Below are 22631 nucleotides of genomic sequence, written 5' to 3'. Positions count from 1 at the left end.
CCTCCCTTGCAGTGTGACAAGCCTCTGGTAAGAGGATGATGCTAAGTTCTTTGTCTAGTTTTGTGGTTTTCCCTCTCCCATTGTTACCAGGAGTGTCTGAAAACAGTCTTCTACAGCTGTGTGGATTACATGGCTGCTGGTGCCTAAAGGGAAACATTCAGTTTGCTTCTGAATACTTTTTTGTTTTTGTTTCCTTTCAATATGAACATTATAAGATATACTCAAACCCATGAGTTTGAACTTGAGATTGCCAGTGAGGAGACTACGTGGGTTCTGGACTTTACCTTGCTAACAATAAACTTTTATTTATTTATTTATTTTACTGGGAATCTTTACATATCCTCATCAGAGACCACAGAAGTAATGCTATTATTAAAGACAACTGGGGCTTCTTGTAAACATTCTGGAGAGTCCTTGACCTCTTGGGAAAGTTGGGCCCCCCGCTCGGCTTCCAGCTGCTGAATCTTCCTTTCCTTTTCCTCTAAAACTTCTTCCAGCTGAGTTATCTTCTCCATCTGAAGGGAAACCTGGGTCGACAACTCCAAAATCAGGCCCATTTTTCGATCGCCTTCTTCCACAGGTGGGAGACTGCCATAGGACTCTTCCAGTAAGTTGTCGTCTAAAGCAAACAGGAAAAGGAAAGTCTGAGCACTTTTAATTGCGTTTCCCAGAACTCAGAGAGGGAAGGTGAAAAGCTTCATTTCTCACGTTCTAAAAAGACAACACAGATGTTGCATCATCTGGTCAAAGATACTGAGAATAGAATCTGGATCCAGTGAGGGGGAAGGATTCTGGGTGCTTGTGAAAAAAGAACTTGGAAGCCTCTGGAGAGGGAGGAGAATCAGCCTTTGCCAACTCATTTTGATACACATTTAACTTCCAATTAACCCTGGGAATGGGCTGTCCTTGAAAATCCAATCTAAAAACAAAAGCCATCCTAGGATGCACGTCATCCGGTTCCCTAAGACTCTTTCACAAGAGCTACAATCTAGTAGAAATATGCTTCAATTTGAATTTTAATTCAACCGGAGAAAAAAGGTCATTGCCCCTCTGAGAGAAGTGGTAATGAGAAAAGACTAGTTTCTTTAGAGTCGGCAGGGTATAATTTGAGCTGATCTAGAAAAACTCTATTAGCATGGGATCTCCCATAGAGATTCATTTCTTTTAGGTCTGAGGCTGTTAGCATTTGTTAATAAAAATCACAAATACTTCCTGGGCATAAAGGCTTATCCTTTATCAATTTCTATCAGTTTAACCCCTCAGGTAAGGATAAAGCACTGAGTAAGGAGGGAGAGAAAGGCTCTAACAAAGAGGTGAAAGATTAGTGGCTGGCAGCGGGAAACCCTTGAAAAGAAATCTCACTAGACCATCACAAACTTTAGCTGCTGAAAGCAAACCTCCTATTAGGCTTTAGCAATACCATTTTCCTTACCACTCTCATCCTGAAATTTCCCCTATTATAATTATTTTTCTGAGTTACATAAAAGGCAGATTTCAGCTATAAGAAGTAAAGGACGTCAGAGCTTGGATACAATTGTAGGAATAACTGAGCCAATAGTACATGGGTGAATCTGACACATGGTCTTGACGGTTAATTGCCATAGTAGAAGGTTCAGCATTTATTCAATCCCCAGTGAGAACAAACCCCACAACTACACTGTTAGTCCAGAATACAAAAGCCTGCTACTTCCCTGGCCTGTGTGGCTCAGTGGTCAGAGCGTCGGCCTGCACACGGAAAGGTGGTGGGTTTGATTCCCAGTCAAGGGTATGTACCTGGGTTGTGGGCTCACTCCCCGCCCTATGTCGGGGCATGTGCAGGAGGCAACCAGTTGATGTGTCTCACATCGGCGTCTCTTTCTCTCACCCCCTCCCTCCCTTCCACTCTCTCTGAAAAGCAAAGGAAAAAAATATCCTCAGGTGAGGATTGAAAAACAAAAGCCTGCTACTGTTGTGTACCTGCTAAGGATGAGACAGCTTTGCTGGGATAGTCCATGCAGGCAGGTAATCACCCATTTCTCAGCAAGTAGGACGAATTTGAAGTCATCACTTTCCCAAGGGAGCACAGGGTGAAAGCTTGTGCACTGAATTACACAGTGGGTAGTGTGCTTTTTGGCCTCATAAAAGGGATGAGAGGAGAGATCAGACTGTCCTCTGTTTCTAGAAAGTATTAGTAATATACTAGTTTTCAAGAATCCATGGAGAAATTTTTGTTCTGAACATTTGAAATCCTAACAATAATATTTAAGGAGATGGTGGTTTGAATACCTTTCTTTTTCTCTTCCTTCCTTCCTTCCTTTCTTCCTTCCTTCCTTCCTTCCTTCCTTCCTTCCTTCCTTCCTTCCTTCCTTCCTTCCTTCCTCCCTCCCTCCCTCCCTCCCTCCCTCCCTCCCTCCCTCCCTCCCTCCCTCCCTCCCTCCCTCCCTCCCTCCCTTCCTTCCTTCCTTCCTTCCTTCCTTCCTTCCTTTCTTCTTCCCTCCCTCCCTCCCTCCCCCCTCCCCCCTTCCTTCCTCCCTCCCTCCCTCCCTCCCCCCTCCCTCCCTCCCTCCCTCCCTCCCCCCTTCCTTCCTTCCTTCCTTCCTTCCTCCCTTCCTTCCGAGTACCTTTCTTTATAAGCAATGAAAAAGAACTCAGACCTTGAAGGGGCATTTCGTTTGTTGCTCTGCAGTAGGCCTGTGCTTTTAGGCCCGGGATGGGGCTCCATATAGCAGTGGGCTAAGATGCCAGGGTCTCGCCTTTCCTTCTACCTCCCAGAGCTGTGCTGTCCAGTATGATAGCCACTAGTTACATGTGGCCATTAATCAATTGAATGTGGCTGGTCTGAGCTGAGATGTGCTGTAATTGAGATGTACATATTTGATTTAAAAGACTGATATGAAATATCTCATTAAATTTTAAGAATGATGTGTTAAAAAGGGTAATATTTTGGATTTCTTGTGTTAAAACACATTTTAAAGATTCTTTTCACTCATCTGTTTTTACTTTTTAAAAAATGTGGCTACTAAAATATTTAAGATATTATATTTTCTGTCGAATAGTGACTGTACCAGAGTTTCCTTTTATTTTATTTTTTAATTTTTCTATTAAATTTTTATTTCAATTACCATTTACATTCAATGTTATTTTGTATTAGTTTCAGGCGTACAGCTTAGTGGTTAGACAGTCATGTACTTTACAAAGTGCTCCCCCCGATACTTCCAGCACTTCCCCGGCACCATACATAGTGATTGCAATGTTATTGACTGTGCTCCCTGTGCTGTACTTTATATCCCCAGGACTATTCTGTAACTACCAATCTGTGCTTCTCAATCCCTTCATCCTCTTCACCCAGAGCTTCCCCTTAGAGGAGCACTCTCTGGGGCCCAGGTGGATGTGTTCTTTGAAGATGTCTCTAGTTAACGTGTACAATTGTTATTTGGGGAGGGACACATAGGTCTTCTTTCTGTTACCCCAGAAGGTAGAAGCATGGAAATCTGGGCTTGGAAGAATAGGTTCTTATGGGTTGAAGTGAATTTCAACAGGAGAGAAAAGAAAAGATGGGAGTGGCCGCAGGAGGCAATGGGAAAATGCTGAGGAAAGGAATGGCAGGCAGGGTGAGGATGCCTGGGCCACAGGCTCGGGAATGGAGGGTTGCATCAGGACCCTCTTGCCTCGTATGTGCCCATCTGTCACGTTCTCCTTTCTCTTTGACCTCTCCTTCAATCTTTTCTTTCCCCAGTTTCTTCCTTCTTTTTAGGAAAAGTTATCTCTACCAGTTGATACAATGAAGAAAGGAGTTTAGTATCACTCCAGAAGGCAAACTGGTCAAAAAGGGTATAATGCAATATAGGTAGAATAGTTTGTCCACCTAATTCTAATGATAAAGGGGCAAAAATGCAGCAGGGTGGCATTTCATAGGCATTATAATCACCAGGTCTACATCTCTGTCTCTGCTCTCTCAGAAGAGAGTAGTAGTAGAGAAAGAGAGGCAGGTGTCTTGGTCAGCTCAGGCTGCCATAACAAAATACCACAGACTGGGGGGCTTAAACGACAGAAATTTATTGTCAGAGTTTTAGAGGTTGGATGTCCAAGATCATGGTTCCAGCATGATCGAGTTCTGGTGAGAACTATCTGGTGTGCAGATATACTCCTTTTCATTGAGTCCTCACATGATATATAGAGAGAGACCACAAGCTCTCTAATGTTTCTTTTTTAGAAAATATATCTTTATTGATTTCAGGGAGAGGAAGGGAGAGGAGAGAGAGGTAGAAACATCAATGATGAGAGAGTCCTTATTGATCGGCTGCCTCCTGCATGCCCCCAACTGGGGATCGAGCCCACAACCCGGACATGTGCCCTGACTGGGGATCGAACAGCAATCTACTGAATCCTAGGTCAATGCTCAACCACTGAGCCATATCCGGCTGAGCCTGATATTTCTTTTATAGGGGCACTAATCTTAAGAGGGCCTCATCCTCCTGACCTCATTTAAACCTAATTAACTCCCAAGGGCACCATCTCCTCCTCCTCCTACTACATTGGGGGTTAGGGATACAACACATGAATATGGGAGTGGGCACAACTCAGCCTGTAGCACAGGCAGAGACACCTGGAAAAGGAGTAGAGAAGGAACATGAAGCTAAGAAAAGGACAGACGACATGAGGCCTTCGATTCCTAATGCACTGTTTTTATGTATTAAATGAAAATGGTGATAAGATTTATACACCAATAAAGAAATTAGAATTAGGTGGACAAACTCTTCTACCTATATTGCATTACACCCTTTTTGACCAGTTTGCCTTCTGGAGTGACACTATACACCAATAAAGGAATTTCTCATAACAAGTATATTTTACTATTAAATGACCTCTTTGCACATAAAACAAAAATATTTTTGCTCTGTTTTTAAACACGTTACAAATATCAAGAGTTCTAGCCCTGGCTGGTGTTGCTTAATGGTTAGAGCACTGGCCCACAGACCAAAGGGTCGTGGGTTTGATTCCTGGTCAAGGGCACATATCTGGGTTGCAGGTTCGATTCCTGGCCCCAGTCAGGTGCGTGTGGGAGGCAATCAATCGATGTGTGTCTCTCACATCAATGTCTCTCTCTCTCTCTCTTTTTCTCCCTTCCTTCCCTCCTCCCTCCCTTCCACTGTCTCTAAAACTCAATGGAAAAAAATATCCTCTGGTGAGAATTAACAAAAACAATAAAAACAATAACAAAGAAAAAGTGTTCTAAACCCTTCAACACAGTAGGGGACTCCAGGAGTCTCACATCCTATTTGTATTGGAAATAGCCCAAGGCCACAGTTTTTCAGACTCTGCCACTAACTTTCTCATGACCTGCTGTCTCCTGGTCCAGGCTCCCTAATCTGGAAGAGATGAAGAGATGTGTGACCCTAAGGTTCCGACAGTATTACATATACCCAAATCTCAAACACCTTTGATCTTTCCTAGGCTTTCCGTGGCAGCTCAGATAGCCTTGTCAAAGCCATGACCCACCTAAAGTGTGAGGTTTATGTCATCTGAACAGATATTCTCAGGTGTAACCCCATACCAGAGGCTAAAGGAGAACCAGAGACAAGAGAAATTCTTATCTGTCAGAGAGAGGGGGCAAATCTGATAAGCCAGTCAGAATATGAACTCATTAAAATTGCTACTGCTGTGGAGGTTTTCATAAGCACACATCATTTTTCATGAATTCTTCTCTTTCTGCCTCCAGAAGTGAGAATGAGGGCTTAGGGGCATGGCAAAGAGGAGACAGGTTGTGCAGGTGTCGTTGTGCAGGTTTAGAAAGGTTCAGAGAGAGGACAGATAATGGAACCCTCTGCCCACAGCGGGGCCAGGCTACGCTCAGTTCTCTGTCAGCCTCGAAAGACAAAAGGCCCTGAAGAAATTGTGGTATTTGCCTTTGACCATTTCCAGCTTCTCATTCTTTCTGCCTCAGTACCTCCATGCTCTTAGCAAAGTGCCAAGAGAGAGTTATGTCAAAATGACTGAATAGTTAACACCAGAGGTAATTATAGTTTAAGGAGTAGCTTAAAAACTTAGAATTGGGATGTGCATTTTGTGAGTGATCTGTTCCCACCTGCACAGGAGTTATTTCTACATCCCTAAATGATGGTTTTCTAAGTGAGTGGCTCTCAGACATTGGTGTCCCTCAAGCTCTTCAAAGGTCAGCTGCCAATTGTGATCAATGGATGAAATGTTCATTTTGCCACCACGAAGCTATTCATTGTTATAGAGATATCTGACAGGTGTGAGAGCTGGTGGTGGACAGCCTGGGAGGAGGGCAGGCTACAGCTTGCTAACTGGAGAAAGGAGTTATGGTGGAGATATAGGTCAAAAGATCTACGATACCTGAAAACATGGCCTGGGGAATCCAGGAAGTTAAAAGTTCTGTGTAAATAGTGATGCCGTGCTGGAGGGTGGCCCAGGGAATGGTTGGACAGCTTTTTTTAGATTTTCTAGATATTTCTAAAATGGGTGTCCCCTCCGTTTTTTTCCTAAAATATGTTTTTATTGATTTCAAAGAGAGGAAGGGAGAGGGAAAGATAGAAACATCAATGATGAGAGAGTTGTCATTGACCCGGTGCCTCCTGCGCCCCCCCGACTGGGGATCGAGCCCACAACCTGGGTATGTGCCCTGACCTGGAATTGAACCATGACCTCCTGGCTCATAGGTCAGCACTCAACCACTGAGCCACACCATCTGAGTGGGTGTTCCCCTTTTGATCCCTTCATTATGCCACCACTCAAAAGTGAACATTTCTCATTGAACAGAGAAATGCTGAGAACCACTGATCTAGTTTCTGTTTCTAATATCTCTAGCAAGAGGAAGCACATTTGTTCCCAGTGGGGTCTCAAGTATCCTCCATGGTCATCGTTTTCATTCATTTACTCAGTAAGTGGACACAAGGACACATAGAGAATGAATCAGATGTGATGGCACCTACAGTTACAGCTCTATAGTTGTGCAAGGAAGGCCCTAAAGGACATTTAGGATTTAGCCTAAACAAACACCTCGGCTGGGTACTCACTTGTGAATGCTTACCTTTCTCTCTGCCTTTCAAACTAATGACCAAGGCTGCCAACTATTTACTCAAGAAGAAAGACTCTTACGGGTGAGGTGATTAACTACCTCATTCTGCCAGAGCCACCCAGGATTACTGTTTGGCCTAAAAAACTATGTCAGCTTCCTCCTCTGTACAAATGCCCATCACTCTGACTCACCTACATGTTGGTTTTGAAAGCTGTGTATATTTCTCAGTAACCACAAGGGAGTCCAGTTTCAACTATTGCCATACTTGGACTTGAAAACTGGCACATCCTTGTCAATACATTCCTCTCACTGCTTGCATAAAAAACAAAATGACAGCAGAAACCAAGTTTTGTCTTTCTCTTGACTTTTACAGTGAACATGTGAGAATGGTAATTCTCTGGAATAAATGATTCACTTATTTTTTGTATTCTTGTAGCACAAATATTTGACTTCTTGGAAATCAGGTTAGTTTTACTTCTTGAAGATTCCCCTACCCTCCCCCTTCAATGTTTTTGTTTGTATAGAGACCGTTCTCTCTAGTGCCAAATGATTGAGTTGGAAGGGTTTCCAATGTCTTTCCACTGATGCTGCGAACACTTAGAATGCATCTGAAGTTGGCAGATGTTTGTGGATTTGAAAAAAACAAGCAGCATTATAAGAACAGATTTAATTGGCAAACAAGTTTGGTCAGTTAAAAGAATTAAAATACAGTGCGATCTTTGCTAGGAATTTTCCGTATGTATCACAAAACTTTCCATTTCACAATGATGACCATTCTTATAACAGGATTATGTTTGAGAGGAAAAATTTGAAGTGCAATGACAGACTGAGGCAAATACATATTTCCACCTAGCAACAGCCCAGTGGCCCCATACCTAAAGAGCTTAAAACGATCTGTTTTCGTAAGTGCTTTGGCGGGAACAAGGTACTTAGTTGTAACCATCATGGAAAGGCTGCAGCCCTAATTACATGGAGAAGTGAGTATCCCAGGGAGCAGTGAGATCAGAGAGCCTGTAGAACACTTGATGCAAAAACACAAGAAAAACAGGAAGCGCGAGAGAGACTGTGTAGGAGGCACTTGTTGCTTCAGGTTCACAGGGCCTCACGCAGACGCTGCGCCCTCACCGTCCCCAGAACCAGCGCGAGGGGCCTGACTGATGCGGACGCTTTGAGGACTTGTTCGGTGTTTGGAGACCAGGGAGGAGCAGAGTCACCCATCTGTAGCTGCTAGCATCACCCGGGTGGTGGTGGAATGCTCTCGCAATAAGCCGGGTGGGAGCCGCACGGGTGGAGGGAACTGCAGGCTCCTAGCGTCCTTCCCAGTCACTCTGCGGCATGTGCCACTGCGGCGCTCGCGCTTGGCATTTATTGAAGTGGTTAGTTCTCTTGCCCAGCACGTGTAGTTGAAGTACTGCAACGGCTTCATACCTGGCCACCCTGCTTCTGCTTCTACGCCTTCAGTCTGGTTGCAACTCTGCACACAGAGGTCCCATTAAAATATAATTTGGGTCTTGACACTCTTTTGTCCAAAATCCTCTAATGATTTTCATCTCAGGCAAGACTAAAAACCCAAGTGCTTACACTGCAGGGTCCTACGTGGCCTCCCCCCTACCTCACTGACGCCTCTCCTATTCCTCCTCTGCAGTCACTGTGCTCCGTTCCCACTATCCTCGCCAGACAGACCAGGCGTGTTCCTACCCCAGGGCCTTGGTATTTGCTGTTTCCTCTGCCTGGAGCATCGGACCCTTATATGTACATGGCCAGCCCTCTCAATTCCTTCAGGGCTTTCCTTTCCAAAGTTACCTTCACACAATGAAAGTTTCCCTGGCCATTGTGCCTACAACTTCAACCTGATTCGGATTAACATGTCAAATCCCTGTTTCCTGTTTTTTTCACTGACATGCTATATCTGACTACTCTGTATTGTATTTTCACCTTGTTGGTAGTCTCTTGCCCCACACTAGGGTGAAAACTCGACAAGGGCAGAGTTTTTTATGTCAATTTTGAAGTGAATAAACGAATGAGACTTAAGTGCATATATGGTACAAATCACTGAAGCAATGGCTGGCCCAAAGGTTTTAATTATATCACTAGACTGGTTCCTAGATTTTCTCACCACACACATATATTTTTCCACAAAAAGTTTTTCATTATTGCATTTCCCCCCCCCCAGGAAAAAAATTGTCATGATTGTACAAACATTGCATTTAACAACTCTGAGTTTAAGTTCTTTTTTAATAGAAAAATGGAAACGTTAGAATAGATCTCTTTCAGATCTGTGACTTAGATTCTATGAGCTATAAAAATGGTTCTCCAGACTGGCAGCTGAAAGCTTATCCAGAGAATCCAAGGCCTCACTGCTGAAATTCTGCTAAGTGAATCTAGGGGGTATCTGGGAATCTATATTTTTACAAAGCTCTCCAGGTAATTCTTCTGGTGATCAGCCAGATTTTTACAATTGAATTTCTGCTGACCCATAACAAGGCACGATGAACTAAGCTTTTGGCTAAATCCTAAAAGGCAGGCCAGAAATCTCCCAGGCAAGCCTCTTCTTGACAAGGCTGCCGTCCACACACCCCGAGAAGAGAGATCTAAAACACTCTTTGTGTCTCTCCCCTGTTACCTGACACCACTCTGCCTGTAAATGTTTCTTGCGGACTGAGTGCATCCATGGTCCTTCAGGCACCCACTCCTCCTCTAATTAGCTTACAGCTCAGCAGCATCTTGTCAGTTCTAACTTGGCTAAATTATCTCCGGAATATCCAGAGAAAATGATGAATGCTTTCGGGCTTGTTTCTATTTTTGCTTCTGTTTCTGTTTCCCAGTGAATGATGGACCCCTTTCCTCACAAGTGGTCTCGAGAGGAGTCTCTCTTTTCCTGTCTATGAGGAGTGGGTGGGGGAGGGAGAGATCATGCCCTGAGGTGGAAGCGCAGGGACTCCCCAGCTTCCATAAGAGCCTAACAGCTACCACTGCCGCCCAGGGAGAAAGAGAATCCCTTTCTGCAGATCTGAATCAAGGGCTTGCTTCTTGGAGCTTGCTAGGATCAGCTAATATGTCCAAGAAGACTGATAAAAACATTATCACAGAAGAATGTGTGAAACCTCAGCAGTAGCGCAGGAGGTGGGGAGAGCTGTGTGGGTAAAAGCAAGTGAGGATGTTTCCAAGATGAATGTAAGTGAATGAATATAAGCTTGTATATGGGACAGTGGCCAGGCACTGCCTGCGGGGCAGATTGCAGTGCTGTTTTCCATTTTCTATCTATACCACTGGGACGAAATGTTTTACTAGGGCGAGGGGGTGCAGCACAGGTTAATTTAGCCCACAGCTCCCTTTTGGGGCAGGATTCCTTCCCATCCCCTCCAGAGGTGCAGATCACATCAGGTTACTCTGCAGGAGTTCTTTGACAAGGTTGAGAAATGACGCAAACGCTGTTAGCATAACAATTCACCTGAGTTATGCCAAGAGAAAATCAATCTAAGCAGAAGGATTTCTTTGGAAGCTCTTCTACCTCTTCCTTTTAGCAGGACCTGATGTCCCCTTTGAAGAGAGAGTAATGAATGAGCCCAACGACTGACAGCCTGGCCAGAGGCCAAGATAGGTAAAAATGGAAATTCAAGAGAGAATAAGATCAGAGGTTGTGAGAAAGAAAGAAAAAGAAGAGACGATAGATGAGACTGCCTCCGTGATTATCTGACGTGGAATCAGTATGGGCTCAGGTCAGCTGGAGGAATGAGTAGAGATTATTTTACATAATTTGGACTGCATGTTGCCCTAGAGGGGTGGGGAACCTTTTTTTTTGGCCAAGGGCCATTTGGATATTTATAACATCATTCGTGGGCCATACAGAATTATCAACTTAAAAATGAGCTATGGAAAAAGCTCCTAGATTTATTGAATTTCGAGTCCCGCCTGCAGTTGCCTTGTCAGGGCCAGACCAAATGATTTCGCGGCTGTATATGGCCCGCGGGCCAGACATTCCCCACCCCTGGTTTAACACTAGGGCTTTTCCCTGCTTTTCTTCCTCTTCTTTTTTAAAAATTTGCTTTTATTGATTTCAGAGAGAGGAAAGGAGAGGCAGGCAGAGGAGCATCAGTGATGACAGAGTCACTGATCGGCTGCCTCCTGTACACCCTCTACTGGGGATCAAGCCTGCAACCCAGGCGTGTGCCCTGATCGGGAATCAAATCGTGACCTCCTGGCTCATAGGTTGACGCTCAACCACTGAGCAACACTGGCCAGGCTCCCTGCTTTTCTTCTTGTGCACAGGGGTCATAAGATGAGGAATGCCAATTTAGTTTATTTGCATTAATTTTCAAAAGATGTTACAGTTCCTGGTGTTGTATGACACTGAAAAAGAAAATGATACTGTAGTAACAATAGTATTGGCAGGGTTAGTTATTGTTTGATAATGACCATGGAAATTGCTGTTTTGTGTGTGTGTGTGTGCGCTGAAAGACGGGATCAGAGATTCATCATTTCTGTTGATCAGGATTTGCTTGTTTAAACTATGCAGAGCAATGTGGTTTATGAAGAGGGGTTACAAGTCATTTTGATTTTGCTGACTTGGCACTGAAAACAGGACACTTGGACACACTCATTTTTGTGTGCAAAATTTTGAGTGACATGGGCAATTATACCTCACAATACACTGCTCCTTCTCTTCCTTAGATCTTACTCTGTCCCTCATTTTCTTCCTTTTGATTAGCTCCAGAATGACAGTGATAGCAACATTGAATTTTATGAGCCCCCTAGGTAGAGTGCTAGGTTTAGAGTCAATACTTCTTGGCTGGAGTTAAGGAGTTTGTGCATAAGATATAATAAATTGCAAACAATACTATAGTGACAGACTTTCCCCTTCACTGAACTTTAGTCAGGTTCCTCTGAGCCTTTTTTCTTTTAAAAAAATTTTGAATATTTTTATTGATCTTTTTTAGAGAGGAAGGGAAAAAGAGAAACATCGATGTGAGAGTGGAACATCTATTGGTGGCCCCCTTCCGGGGATCAAGCCCACAACCCAGGCATGTGCCCTGACCAGGAATCTAACCTGCAAACTTCTGGTGTGTAGGACGATGCTCCAACCAACTGAGCCACACTGGCCAGGCTCTGAGCCTTTTCTTGACTAATCCTCAAGAGCCCAGTTGGAGCAAGAATCTTGCTAAATCATTTTATTTTTTATTTATTTATTTTTATAATAACATTTTATTTTATTTATGGTTTTTTAATCCTCACCTGAGGATATTTTTTCCATTGCTTTTCAGAGAGAGTGGAAGGGGGGAGAGAGAGAGAGAGAGAAACATTGATGTGAGAGAGACACATCAATAGGTTGCCCCCCACAGGCTCCCCGACAGGGGGCCGGGAATCGAGCCTGCAACTATGTACTCTTTGCTGGAATTGAACCCAGGACCCTTCAGTCCTTGGGCTGATGCTCTAACCACTGAGCCAAACCAGCCAGGGCTTGCTAAGTCACTTTAGAGAGAGAATCCCCATCCTTGGTATCTGATTGCCCTCAACATCTGATCCAATTTCTCTTCCTCTGTCATCTCCTCGGATGGCATCTGATAGCCTTGGCCTCCCTTCCTTCTGCTCTTAGCCACCGTCTATCTGTGCACCCCACCACTCTCCCTGCTCCTTGGCTGTACGTCCCTGCTTCTCCTTACTCTGTTCAGAGTTGAGCCAACCTCGCTTCCCTAATGTGAAAGTCTTAACACCTATCGCAATAGCCCTGAATAAATCTTCCTTACCATTTTAACAAGTGTCAGAATAATGTTTTCTTTAAAAATAGCAGCTGAAGGATCACACAGAATTTATTTGGGTTGTTCATTTATTTTGCCCTGGAACATTTAAAATGATGAAATCGACTCCTGCTAGTCCCAGCCAAGTGGGATCTTCACATCACCCAGAACAAATTCTCCAAGTGTTGAACACTCTGTCATTTGACAATGACCTTGAGGAAATTCATTACTGACATTTTTACTTATGTAAAACATCAAGTAGTGGAAACTCTTAAGGCTCCATCCATAATTCTCAGCAAACTTGTCAGAGTACTTGAGAAATAGGGAGGTATGGTAGGCAGAATCATCTTGGATGACCTCTGAACATTTGTCACTGTTGACAGGCCCCCTTAAAACACCCTTCCCCTTCACTTCTGTAATATGACATACTTCTCCTCCAAACTTTGTGACTACTCCTTTGGTCTCATTATGTGGGCTCCTTTTCAGGCAATTACTACATGGAGATCCCTATACTTCTGGTCTTAAACTTTCTTCTTTCTCTTCATAGGTAATTTTATTAGTTCCTGTGGCCTTGGTTGCTGTCTACAAGGTGACCCCCCAAAATGTATACACACTTGAACAGCTGATATCTCAATTTTGAAATGAAATATGTCTTAATAAACACTGCCTTTATAATTATTCTAAGGGTGTGTATACTTTTTTGGGGGACACCCTATATTTGTGTCAATGATGCCCACATTTACAGCTTTAGGCTGACCTCAGCTCTGGACTCTGCACCTCTCCAATGATATATCTCATAAACATCTCAGATACAATATGTACAAGACAACTCATTATCTAGCCTCCAAAACTGATCTCCTTCCAGTGTCCACCAGCTGGCATCATCATGCATCTATGTGCTAACATTAGAAATCTGAGAGTGACCTTAGATTCCTCCTCTGCTCTTCCATCCATCTTATCACCAAGTCCTGTTGATTTAAACTCCTTAACTTGATCTAATAGGTTTCACTCCCATTAGGTCGGGCAGTATGCTCCTGTAACATCCTTCATCTCTGTGCCCTTGTAATTCTCATTCAAAAATTACATTTTTAATCCCTCTGGGGTACTATTTTATTAAGGACTTTCTCAGACTCCTTCACTTCCTCCCCAGCTTTAGTCGTGTTTTGAAAATGCAGTAGATGATTATAAGAAACTAACAAGCTGGTGAGGACTACTTATCAGATGATACAAATGGGCTTCATAGAGCCACACCTGAGCACTTGGACATACACTGTTGGAATCTACAGGGTTCAATTTGGAAGAGACCAAGAGAAAAGTAGGTTGTAGAGAAGGAGACATAAAAGTGGTTTAAGTGCGCGAGAAGAAATAGCAGAGTGGAAGTGGGTAGGAAAGCATCCAAGTGGGAGGGCCCTTGCACACACGAGAGAAATAGCTCACAGAAACAAACCCTGCTTATCAATCCTACCTCCTCTGCAGGTAATTGTATCTAACTTGGTTTTCATTAACTCTTTCCCTTTCATTATGTGCAAGTCGCTGTTACTTTAAATTTTATAGCAGTAAGATAACAGCAAAAAACTGACTCAGTGATGGATGAGGGCCAGGGATGTCTCTGCTATGTGGTTAAATTGGCAGCAGAAAAATGCCCCTTTCTTGAGGACAGCCTGTGGAGCACAGTCCTTTCAGCTCCTCCTCCCTGTGGAATGCCATTCCAATTTTATCAGCTTGATTGTATATTTTTTGAAATTTCCAGATGTAATTTCATCTTGAAATTACAAACGATAATTCAAAAGTGATGGAGAAATTCCCCAAGAGGGAACTCAAACAGGCTTTTTTTTTTTTTTTTTAATGTAGGACATCTTCTGATATTTGGTACAAACGTTAATCTTCATAGATGTTTTCCTATTAGTTACATACTTGACCACATAAATTGTATGCCTTAAGAACATCATTAAAGCTAATGGTAGAGAAGTTATTTTCAGGTTGGGCTTAAATCCAATGCACTTTAGAGAAGCACAAATATTGTCTAGGACACTAAGTAAAATACTGAGCAAAATGCTTCCATTCTTATACTGGGAAGTTTCATTGTATATGTTTTGGACATATTATACAAAACTGTGAGAAAAATGATATTCATAATTTTTAGAGATGTCAAAGAACTTCCATAACTGTGGTTTTCCTTTTTCCATAGCGCCTCCCCTCCATAATTATAATCATAAGACAAGAGGAAAAGAGAGGAAGAAAGGGAAGTGAGGAAAGAAATGAACATTTACAGAGCTCCTACTTTATAACGTTTTGCTAAGAACTCGTTTAGCAATCACACCAGAGCAGAGTACATGTTTACATCTTGTTTCTATTCTTATGACCACTGCTCTCAGAATCCTTGCATAAGAGCAGTCTGAAATATGCGGGCCGCTCTTCAACTTCATTACCACCCCCTCCCTATTGTCAGGTATCCCTGTGAGCCCCTGTAATTCTTGTCCCCTCAGCATCTTCTCCTGATCTGGGGGTATAGCATGTCCCTGGGGTTCATATTCTGAGCGTTTCCCAATTGTTTTTGAAACATTCCTGGCTTTAAAAGAAGAAAACAACGGGGTAAGTGTCTCACTCTTTTTTTGTTTCCATCTATTATTAATTTCTGAATTAGAAAATGCTAAGGTAATACGAATCTTGAGAATTGGCAGCAGGATTACCATCAAGACTTGTGGGCATTTGTTCTGGCTACTCTCCAAGGTGATCCTCCCAGTGTCTTCTGGTCCTAACCACCTGGATAAACAAAGGCTTAGGGACATTAATTTTCAGCAGACCAACTTCTCATTTTGTCTCTGGTTTGAGATATAGAAATCATTTACATTTAATCTATATTATGTATTAAGTGGTCAATTCTATTTTTTCAACCACTTAAATTAAACCTTCAAATGAGAAAGTGTGCCTAAAATTGTAAATGTATCTGTTTTTTGTTTTTTTTTTTTTAAAGACACAGATTGGGTTTAATCGATCAAGTAAGGTAACTTTTATTTGCAGTTAGCCTCAAAGAATCAATATGGTTTGTGAATATGTCATTCAGGGTGATTTTAACTCTAAATAACAGGACATGTGCCTATCAGCAACTTAGACAATAGTGACTTTATTACTGATCATGGTGAAGTCTGGGAAATTTCAGGCTGAACTCATTCATTCTGGGGCTCAAGGAAGCCAGGTTGGCTTCTGTTAGATTCTCTTATTTTCCCCTGTGTTCTTAACAGGGCATTGTGTGAAAGTTGAAAGAGAAAGAAAAGTCTTGTCTTGTCTCCCACCTCCCTCCTTCCCTCCCCCCACTTTTTTAAAAAAAAAGATTTAGGAAAGCTTCCATGATGATCACAGCAGAATTTACCTTACATATATATATTTCATCCATGTTTATATCATATTCCTAAAGCAGCCCTCTACAAGGTAATAGAATCACCATGGTTGGTTAAGACAAATAAATATTAACATTCTGGGGTGGGCGGGGAGGATCTTATTAGATTATAAGCTCTTCTCTGAACCAATGGATAGGCTGTACAATTGATGTTTAAGCTTATAACATTGTAATGCATTTAAAGCAATGTAATTTATAATAGTAATTTTCTTTTATATATTTTATTTTTCGTTGAATTTATTGGGGTGACATTGGTTAATAAAATTACATAGATTTCAGGTGTACAATTCTATAATACATCATCTGTATATTGTATTGTGTGTTCACCACCCCAAGTCAAGTTTCCTTCCATCACCATTTATCTCCCCTTTACCCTCTCTTGCCTCCCCAGCCCCTTTTCCCTCTGGCAATCACCATACTGTTATCTATGAGTTTTGTTTAGTTTTTTTTTGTTTTTTCCCCTCTTAATCCCTTCACCTTTTTCACCCAGCCCCACAACTCCCTCCCCATGACAGCTGTCAGTCTATTTTCTGCATCTATGAGTCTGTTTCTATTTTGTTTGTATATCAGTGGTTTTCTGAGAAAAGTGAAAGGAAGAGAGGTGAATGAATGAACAAATAATGCATAAAGAAAGATCTCTTTCAATGACTATGAATTTCATATTGTAGTCATTTTTCTAGCAAGGGTTTCAAAAAATTGAATAATTCATGTCTAGAAGATAGCTTAACATAAAGCAAATTTAAAAAATCAAATTTATAGGAAACATAAAATAAAAGCCACACCAGTATCAAAATTCTAGCAGAAAAAGAAGATGATTATTTTGGATGGTACTTACTGGTTTTGAAAAAGATTAAGAAGTTATTCATTGTGACATTTTGATATTGGGGAAATTGAATTATTATTTTTTTGGCTAAACTCACACAGAATTCAATTAGTTTAGGTTCAAATTTGGCTCTGATATTTGTTTTTCATTTGAAGAGCCTTTTAAATCTAAATAAGTAAGAAAAAATATTTTTAGTATCATATACTGTTTAGTGTACAGTGATGTTTAATGCCAGGAATGTCAACATTCCCCAAAGGATTACTATACACATCACAAAGTAAAAAATATATATAAATTCTAAAATATATCCTTGGACAAATTAATAGTGTCTAGTAGCCAGGAAGTGAATTACATGATTCAGGATGAGAAGGAAGGGCAGCTCCCAAAAGATGCAAGGAGAAAGTTCAGGGCCTACACATATGTGGATGGCCACTGCAGTAATATCCTAAGATCTTGGAAAAATCAGCCCCTCTGCGTGTCATTCTCTTTATTTATAAAATAAAAATAGTAACCTATGTAATCAACAAAAGCCTTTTCTGACTCTAGAATACTATGATTGTGTTAGGGACTTTGGACTTCTGGGCATATATTCTAAACTATTTTGGTACTTACTGTAATATATTGTGTTGTTAGTTTACGTGCTGGCACTTAAGTTTCTTATACCTGGTATAGCAGCCCATTCTATATCTATGTTGCCCAGTAGGGGGTTCATGTAAGTGCTAGATTCTTGTTGAGTTAAGATGGAGAGAGTAATGATGATTGTAACTCTGTCTTCTTCAGCAAATGATAGGTAGGAGTGAAGAGTTTATTTAATATCCCTCTAATGTCACTATGACCCCAAATATAGAAAAACAGCCAAAAGGACAACTTGGATAATACTTTGTTAGCTGTTTCAGCTCCCTGGAAATTATGAGCCCTATTGATGATCAACCACACAGTTACATATTTGCATATGAGTAAAATTCTCAAGTAGAAATTTCAATTAAAATTGAAAAAAAGATTCTTAAGTTGGTTTAATGTTAATAACTGATACAGTTAATGTTTGAAAAGCCAATAGGACAACTTAAATCCTCAAATTATGATCTATCTGGAAGGATAGTATAGGAGTGCAGGTGTGTGGATCTCTGCAAGTGTGGTCCAAGGATACCCAGAGAGGAAGTTTGGTAATGCGACGCAGGAAGTAACAGAGGATGAGTGGATACTATTCAATGGGAAATACTTTTTTTAAAAAATTTATCTTATTGTTGAAAGTATCACAGATGTCCCTTTTTTTTCTCCATTGATCCCCTCCACCCCACATCGACCCCACTCCCAGGCCTTCCACATAACAATGTCTGTGTCCATGGGTTATGCTTATAGACATATAAGTTCTTTGATTAATCTCTCCCCACCCACTCCCCCACCCCCACCCCCACCTTCCCTCTGAGATCTCTCAGTCTGTTCCATGCTTCTATGTCTCTGGACCTATTTTGTTCATCAGTTTATTTTGTTTATTACATTCCACATATGAGTGAGATCATGTGGTACTTGTCTTTCTCTGACTGGCTTATTTCGCTTAGCATAATACTCTCCAGTTCCCTCCATGCTGTCCCAAAGAATGAGAGATCCTTCTTTTTTACAGCTGCATAGTATTCCATGGTGTAAATGTGCCACAGCTTTTTTATCCACTCATCTACTGATGTGCCCTTGAGAAGAATGCATATTCTGCAGCTTTGAGGTGGAATGTTCTGTTAATGTCAATTAAATCCATCTTATCTAGGGTGTCATTTAGGGTCACTATTTCCTTATTGATTCTTTTATCTGGAAGACCTATCCAGTGAAATCAGTGGGGTGTTAAAGCCCCCTAGTATGACTGTCTTGCTGTCGATCTCTCCTCTAAAGTCTTCTAGGAGTTTTTTTAAAAATAAATTTAGGTGCTCCTATATTGGGTGCATATATGTTTCTCAGGGTTATATCCTCTTGCTGGATCAATCCCTTTAGTATTGCGTAGTGACCTTTCTTGTCTCTCATTATGGTCTTCATTTTGAAGTCTGTTTTGTCCAACTTAAGTATTGCTACCTCAATGGGAAATTTTTTTATCTGGACTTACCCCACCCGAAAGTTGCTCTCTGTCAAAAAATGGCCCACTCTGTCCCTGCAGTACAGATTACATAGAAGTAACACAGGGACAGAAAGAGAGAAAGAGGGAGAGGGAGACCTAGTGCCGCGTAGTTGAGGGAAAAGCTACAGGAATGACCAATCCTTGGGCAGTTTTTCGAGGATGCTTTTAAAAATAGTGACCCTCAAGTCCCAGCACTGTTCTGTGCAGTAGCAAAGTAGAATCCTCTGTTGAATTTTAGTGAGAAAAACTGCTTTGTGGGTGAATTTTAAACAACTCTTTAGACTGAGAATTCTCTGCTTTGAGTCCAGAAGCCCTGATACAAGAGCGACTCTACCATGTACAGGGGTGGGCAAAAGTAGGTTTACACTTATGAGTACCTGAAACACAGTTTATTCTTGTATTATTGTTTATTCATTATTATATTATTTATTTGTATTATAACACTAAACCTACTTTTGCACACACTTACACAGTCTGAAACTGGGACAGTGCAGAGCACAGGTGAGAACAGTGAGTCTTGCAGAACTACAATGATGAGGCAAAATATGAACAGCACCAGAAGGAGCTGGTTTTTACCCACAGGTTCTTTAATGAGTAGGGTCAGTCATTGATACAAGAACTACATGGTTTGCCTAAGGTAAATTTAGAAAACTGTATATAGTGTGTTTTATAGTATGGTTTCAGGCCTTATTGATCCTTTCATCTTCACAAAGTTCTCAGTCAAAAAAGCCTTCCCATATTGTTAGAGATAGACATGGGAACCAGGTGGAAGCACCTGACCCTAGCAATCAGGTACCTGGAGTGGTAAAACTGGATAAGCAGCATCATTTTCCAAGTGCTGCTTGAATAAGGTCTGATCCTATCGGGATGTGTCACACATTCTGTATGCACAGGCAAGTCATAAATACCCATGCATATAAGCATGACCAGTAGAGACCAGCTAACACAATACATTCAACGAAATGCAAAGTTGTCAACCTCCCCTCCATCAATATTATATTTCTATATAAAAACAAATCAACATTAAAAAGTTTGATTTTATAAAAAATTCTAATGGATAGCATCAACTAAGAGAAAATGTCAATAAGTAAAATAATACAAATTAGCATTTCTGAATGGCACTCAGTTATTTGGGGGGTGTTTGGAGATTCAGATTCATTCATCCCACAAAGTGTCTATTATACATATGCATCTAAGTTAGTCCTTGGGGATAAAACAGTGATTATAAACTAGTCTCTACCCTCAAGGAAACATTTTAATGCTCAGTTCTTCTTACATTATTATTACAAGCTTGTTTGTGTCTACTATCTGTTAATCAGCCCAGTTTCAGGATAAAGAATTGCAGATGTTTTCTAATTCAAAAGACATTCCCTGAAGAAAGCAAACATCTTGGGAAGTATATAGTAACTTTAAATGTAAACTGTATCCCTTAGTTTCCTATAGTTAAAAGGAATGTGAGTAGAATGATATATAAGAACTGGTTTCTTTGCGCAGAACATAAAACTGTAGTATGAATGTTCCGGGCAGAGAGCAATCTGTGTGCATAGGTAAGTTATAAATACATATGCATATATTTAATCACTTGCTATATGAGCTTGGCAGAGTTACTTAAACTTTTTGTACTTCAGTTTCTTCATCTGTAAATAGGCCTATCAACACATCAATATAGTACTTCACAGTAGTGTAAGAGATGTACATGGGTTAATTCGTGTTAAGCTCTTAGAATAATGCCTGGCTAATAATAATTGCTTAAGAAATGTTAACTATATTACTTTTATTGTCTACCTACTATTTCTAAGCACAGTCCCCAAATCTAAGTTCCCCATCTTCCTGTAAATCAACTGATGTTTCTTTTTAGTAGAATGGTCAAGTAGAAGTTTCCATTTCTGCAGCACAGTTCACAGTTCCATAGCTTTATTTCTGAAATCCTAAGAGCTCTGCAAAATGAGTTTTTCATCTGGTGGCAAAATCTGACCTGACCTGATCTGAATTTATTTGTAGCAAAATCTGATCTGAACTAATGGGAAGCTATTTATAGTATTTATACATTCAGTGTAAATATTGATATATTTGATTATAGAATATTGTCCCAGACCCTACTGGGATCCCCTTTCAAATGTGAAAAATTCTGCATTCTGAAACATATTTGACCCCAAAATTTCAGATAAGAAATTGTAGATCTATACTAGTCATGGTAGAAAGTAGAGAAGAAATTTCCATCAGTGGCTCTGCAAGCAAGATTTATTAAGCAAGGATGTGAGTTTCTTCAATTATAAACATCCTGAACCAATCAGCTCTGCAAATCCAAAAAATGTGAGACTTGTCTCCCCCTTGACATTTATTATCATTGGGTCAATCTTCCCTCCTACTTGTTCCCTCTGCTATAATTTGCAAGAAGCAGTTATTTTAGTTTTGGAACATTTATCAAGTTATAATAATTCTATCTCTCCTCCAATTATTTTAATGTCTTCTCCCCTTCCCCCCAGTCTCTATCCACATTCACACAAATACACCATAAAGGAGGGATCAAAACAAACTCAAACTGTTGGGTGGAGATATGTATCTTCTCAGCCCAGTTCTTGATTGCTTTTCCATTTCCCCCCACCTGGGATAAGTCAAGGAATCAAGAAGACTGAGTCTTGTGAACACATTCACTGCATTTTGCCCTCCAGCACCTGTCCCTATGGTGCCTGAGCCACTGGTTGGAAGGACTGTCTAGTCTCCCTGCAGTTCATCTGGTTTTATCTCAGGAAGTTGACAGTAGATCCCAATCTAAAAATACCTGTTCTTATTAAAGAGTCCTAAGATCTCCAGGGCTATCTGGGAGAAAATTCTGCTAAGGCTCTTTCCTTTTTAACTCCAGGGAGTCTAAAGTCATGTGTTTAAAAAGTCTCCAAATAGGCTTAATCTCCACATCAGCTTTAGCCACAGACACAACAGCTGGATTTAAAAATCTGATCTCACTCACATTACTAATAGCAGCAGTCTAGGTCGAGCTGAACCTGAAAATCACTTTCCCAGTGTACTTGGGATGTTTTCTTTCTCTTTTGTGGTCAGGGAGGCCTTAAGATGTAGAACTACTTAGTTACCAAGGTGGCCAGCACTAAAGCGGTAAATAAGAAGACATTAATCTGAACAAGGAGAGCATTCCAGCCCAGTGAGGCGAGGACCCATTTCGAAGGAAATATGGTAAAGTGGTTCTGCATTGGAATTCTCCCTGGGCCACTGACTCATTGTGTGCTGTGGAGCAAACCACTTGATTTCTTTGGGCTTCATTTTCTGGGTCAGCACCATAGGCATCGTAATACCTGCTTTTGCAGAATCATCCCAGGTCATAGTAGAAAATTCCTGAGCTGGAATGCCAATATTTATCTGTTTGATTCCAAAACCACTCCTCTTGCCCTTGTGTTGTGCTGTCTCTAGAAAGTTCACATGTAAAACAGAATATTCCCTCCGCTGCTGAACAGCCAGGCTAACTATTAATACCACGTGGAAGAGCTTTTGGACGGTTTAACTTTTGACGATGGGACCTGGTGCTGCTCAGGGCTACGTGCAGA

At 41.2% G+C, this 22631-nt stretch overlaps 1 protein-coding gene across 1 annotated transcript in view; it reads right to left on the bottom strand.

Moving 5' to 3' along the window:
* Nucleotides 1-332: 332 nt before the first annotated feature.
* The window catches only part of CCDC192 (coiled-coil domain containing 192), a 153943-nt gene continuing 131644 nt past the window's right edge, over nucleotides 333-22631 (bottom strand). The window contains exon 6 of the mRNA XM_087815195.1: nucleotides 333-619. Coding sequence (XP_087671321.1) covers nucleotides 333-619 — 287 coding nt within the window. The remainder of the gene's footprint in view (nucleotides 620-22631) is intronic.

Source organism: Miniopterus natalensis, chromosome 3, assembly GCF_054644295.1.
Source record: "Miniopterus natalensis isolate mMinNat1 chromosome 3, mMinNat1.hap1, whole genome shotgun sequence".
In the NCBI taxonomy this organism is placed as follows: Eukaryota; Metazoa; Chordata; class Mammalia; order Chiroptera; family Miniopteridae; genus Miniopterus; species Miniopterus natalensis.
Note: the sequence above shows the minus strand (reverse complement) of the source record. Positions and strands in the feature narration are given on the sequence as shown.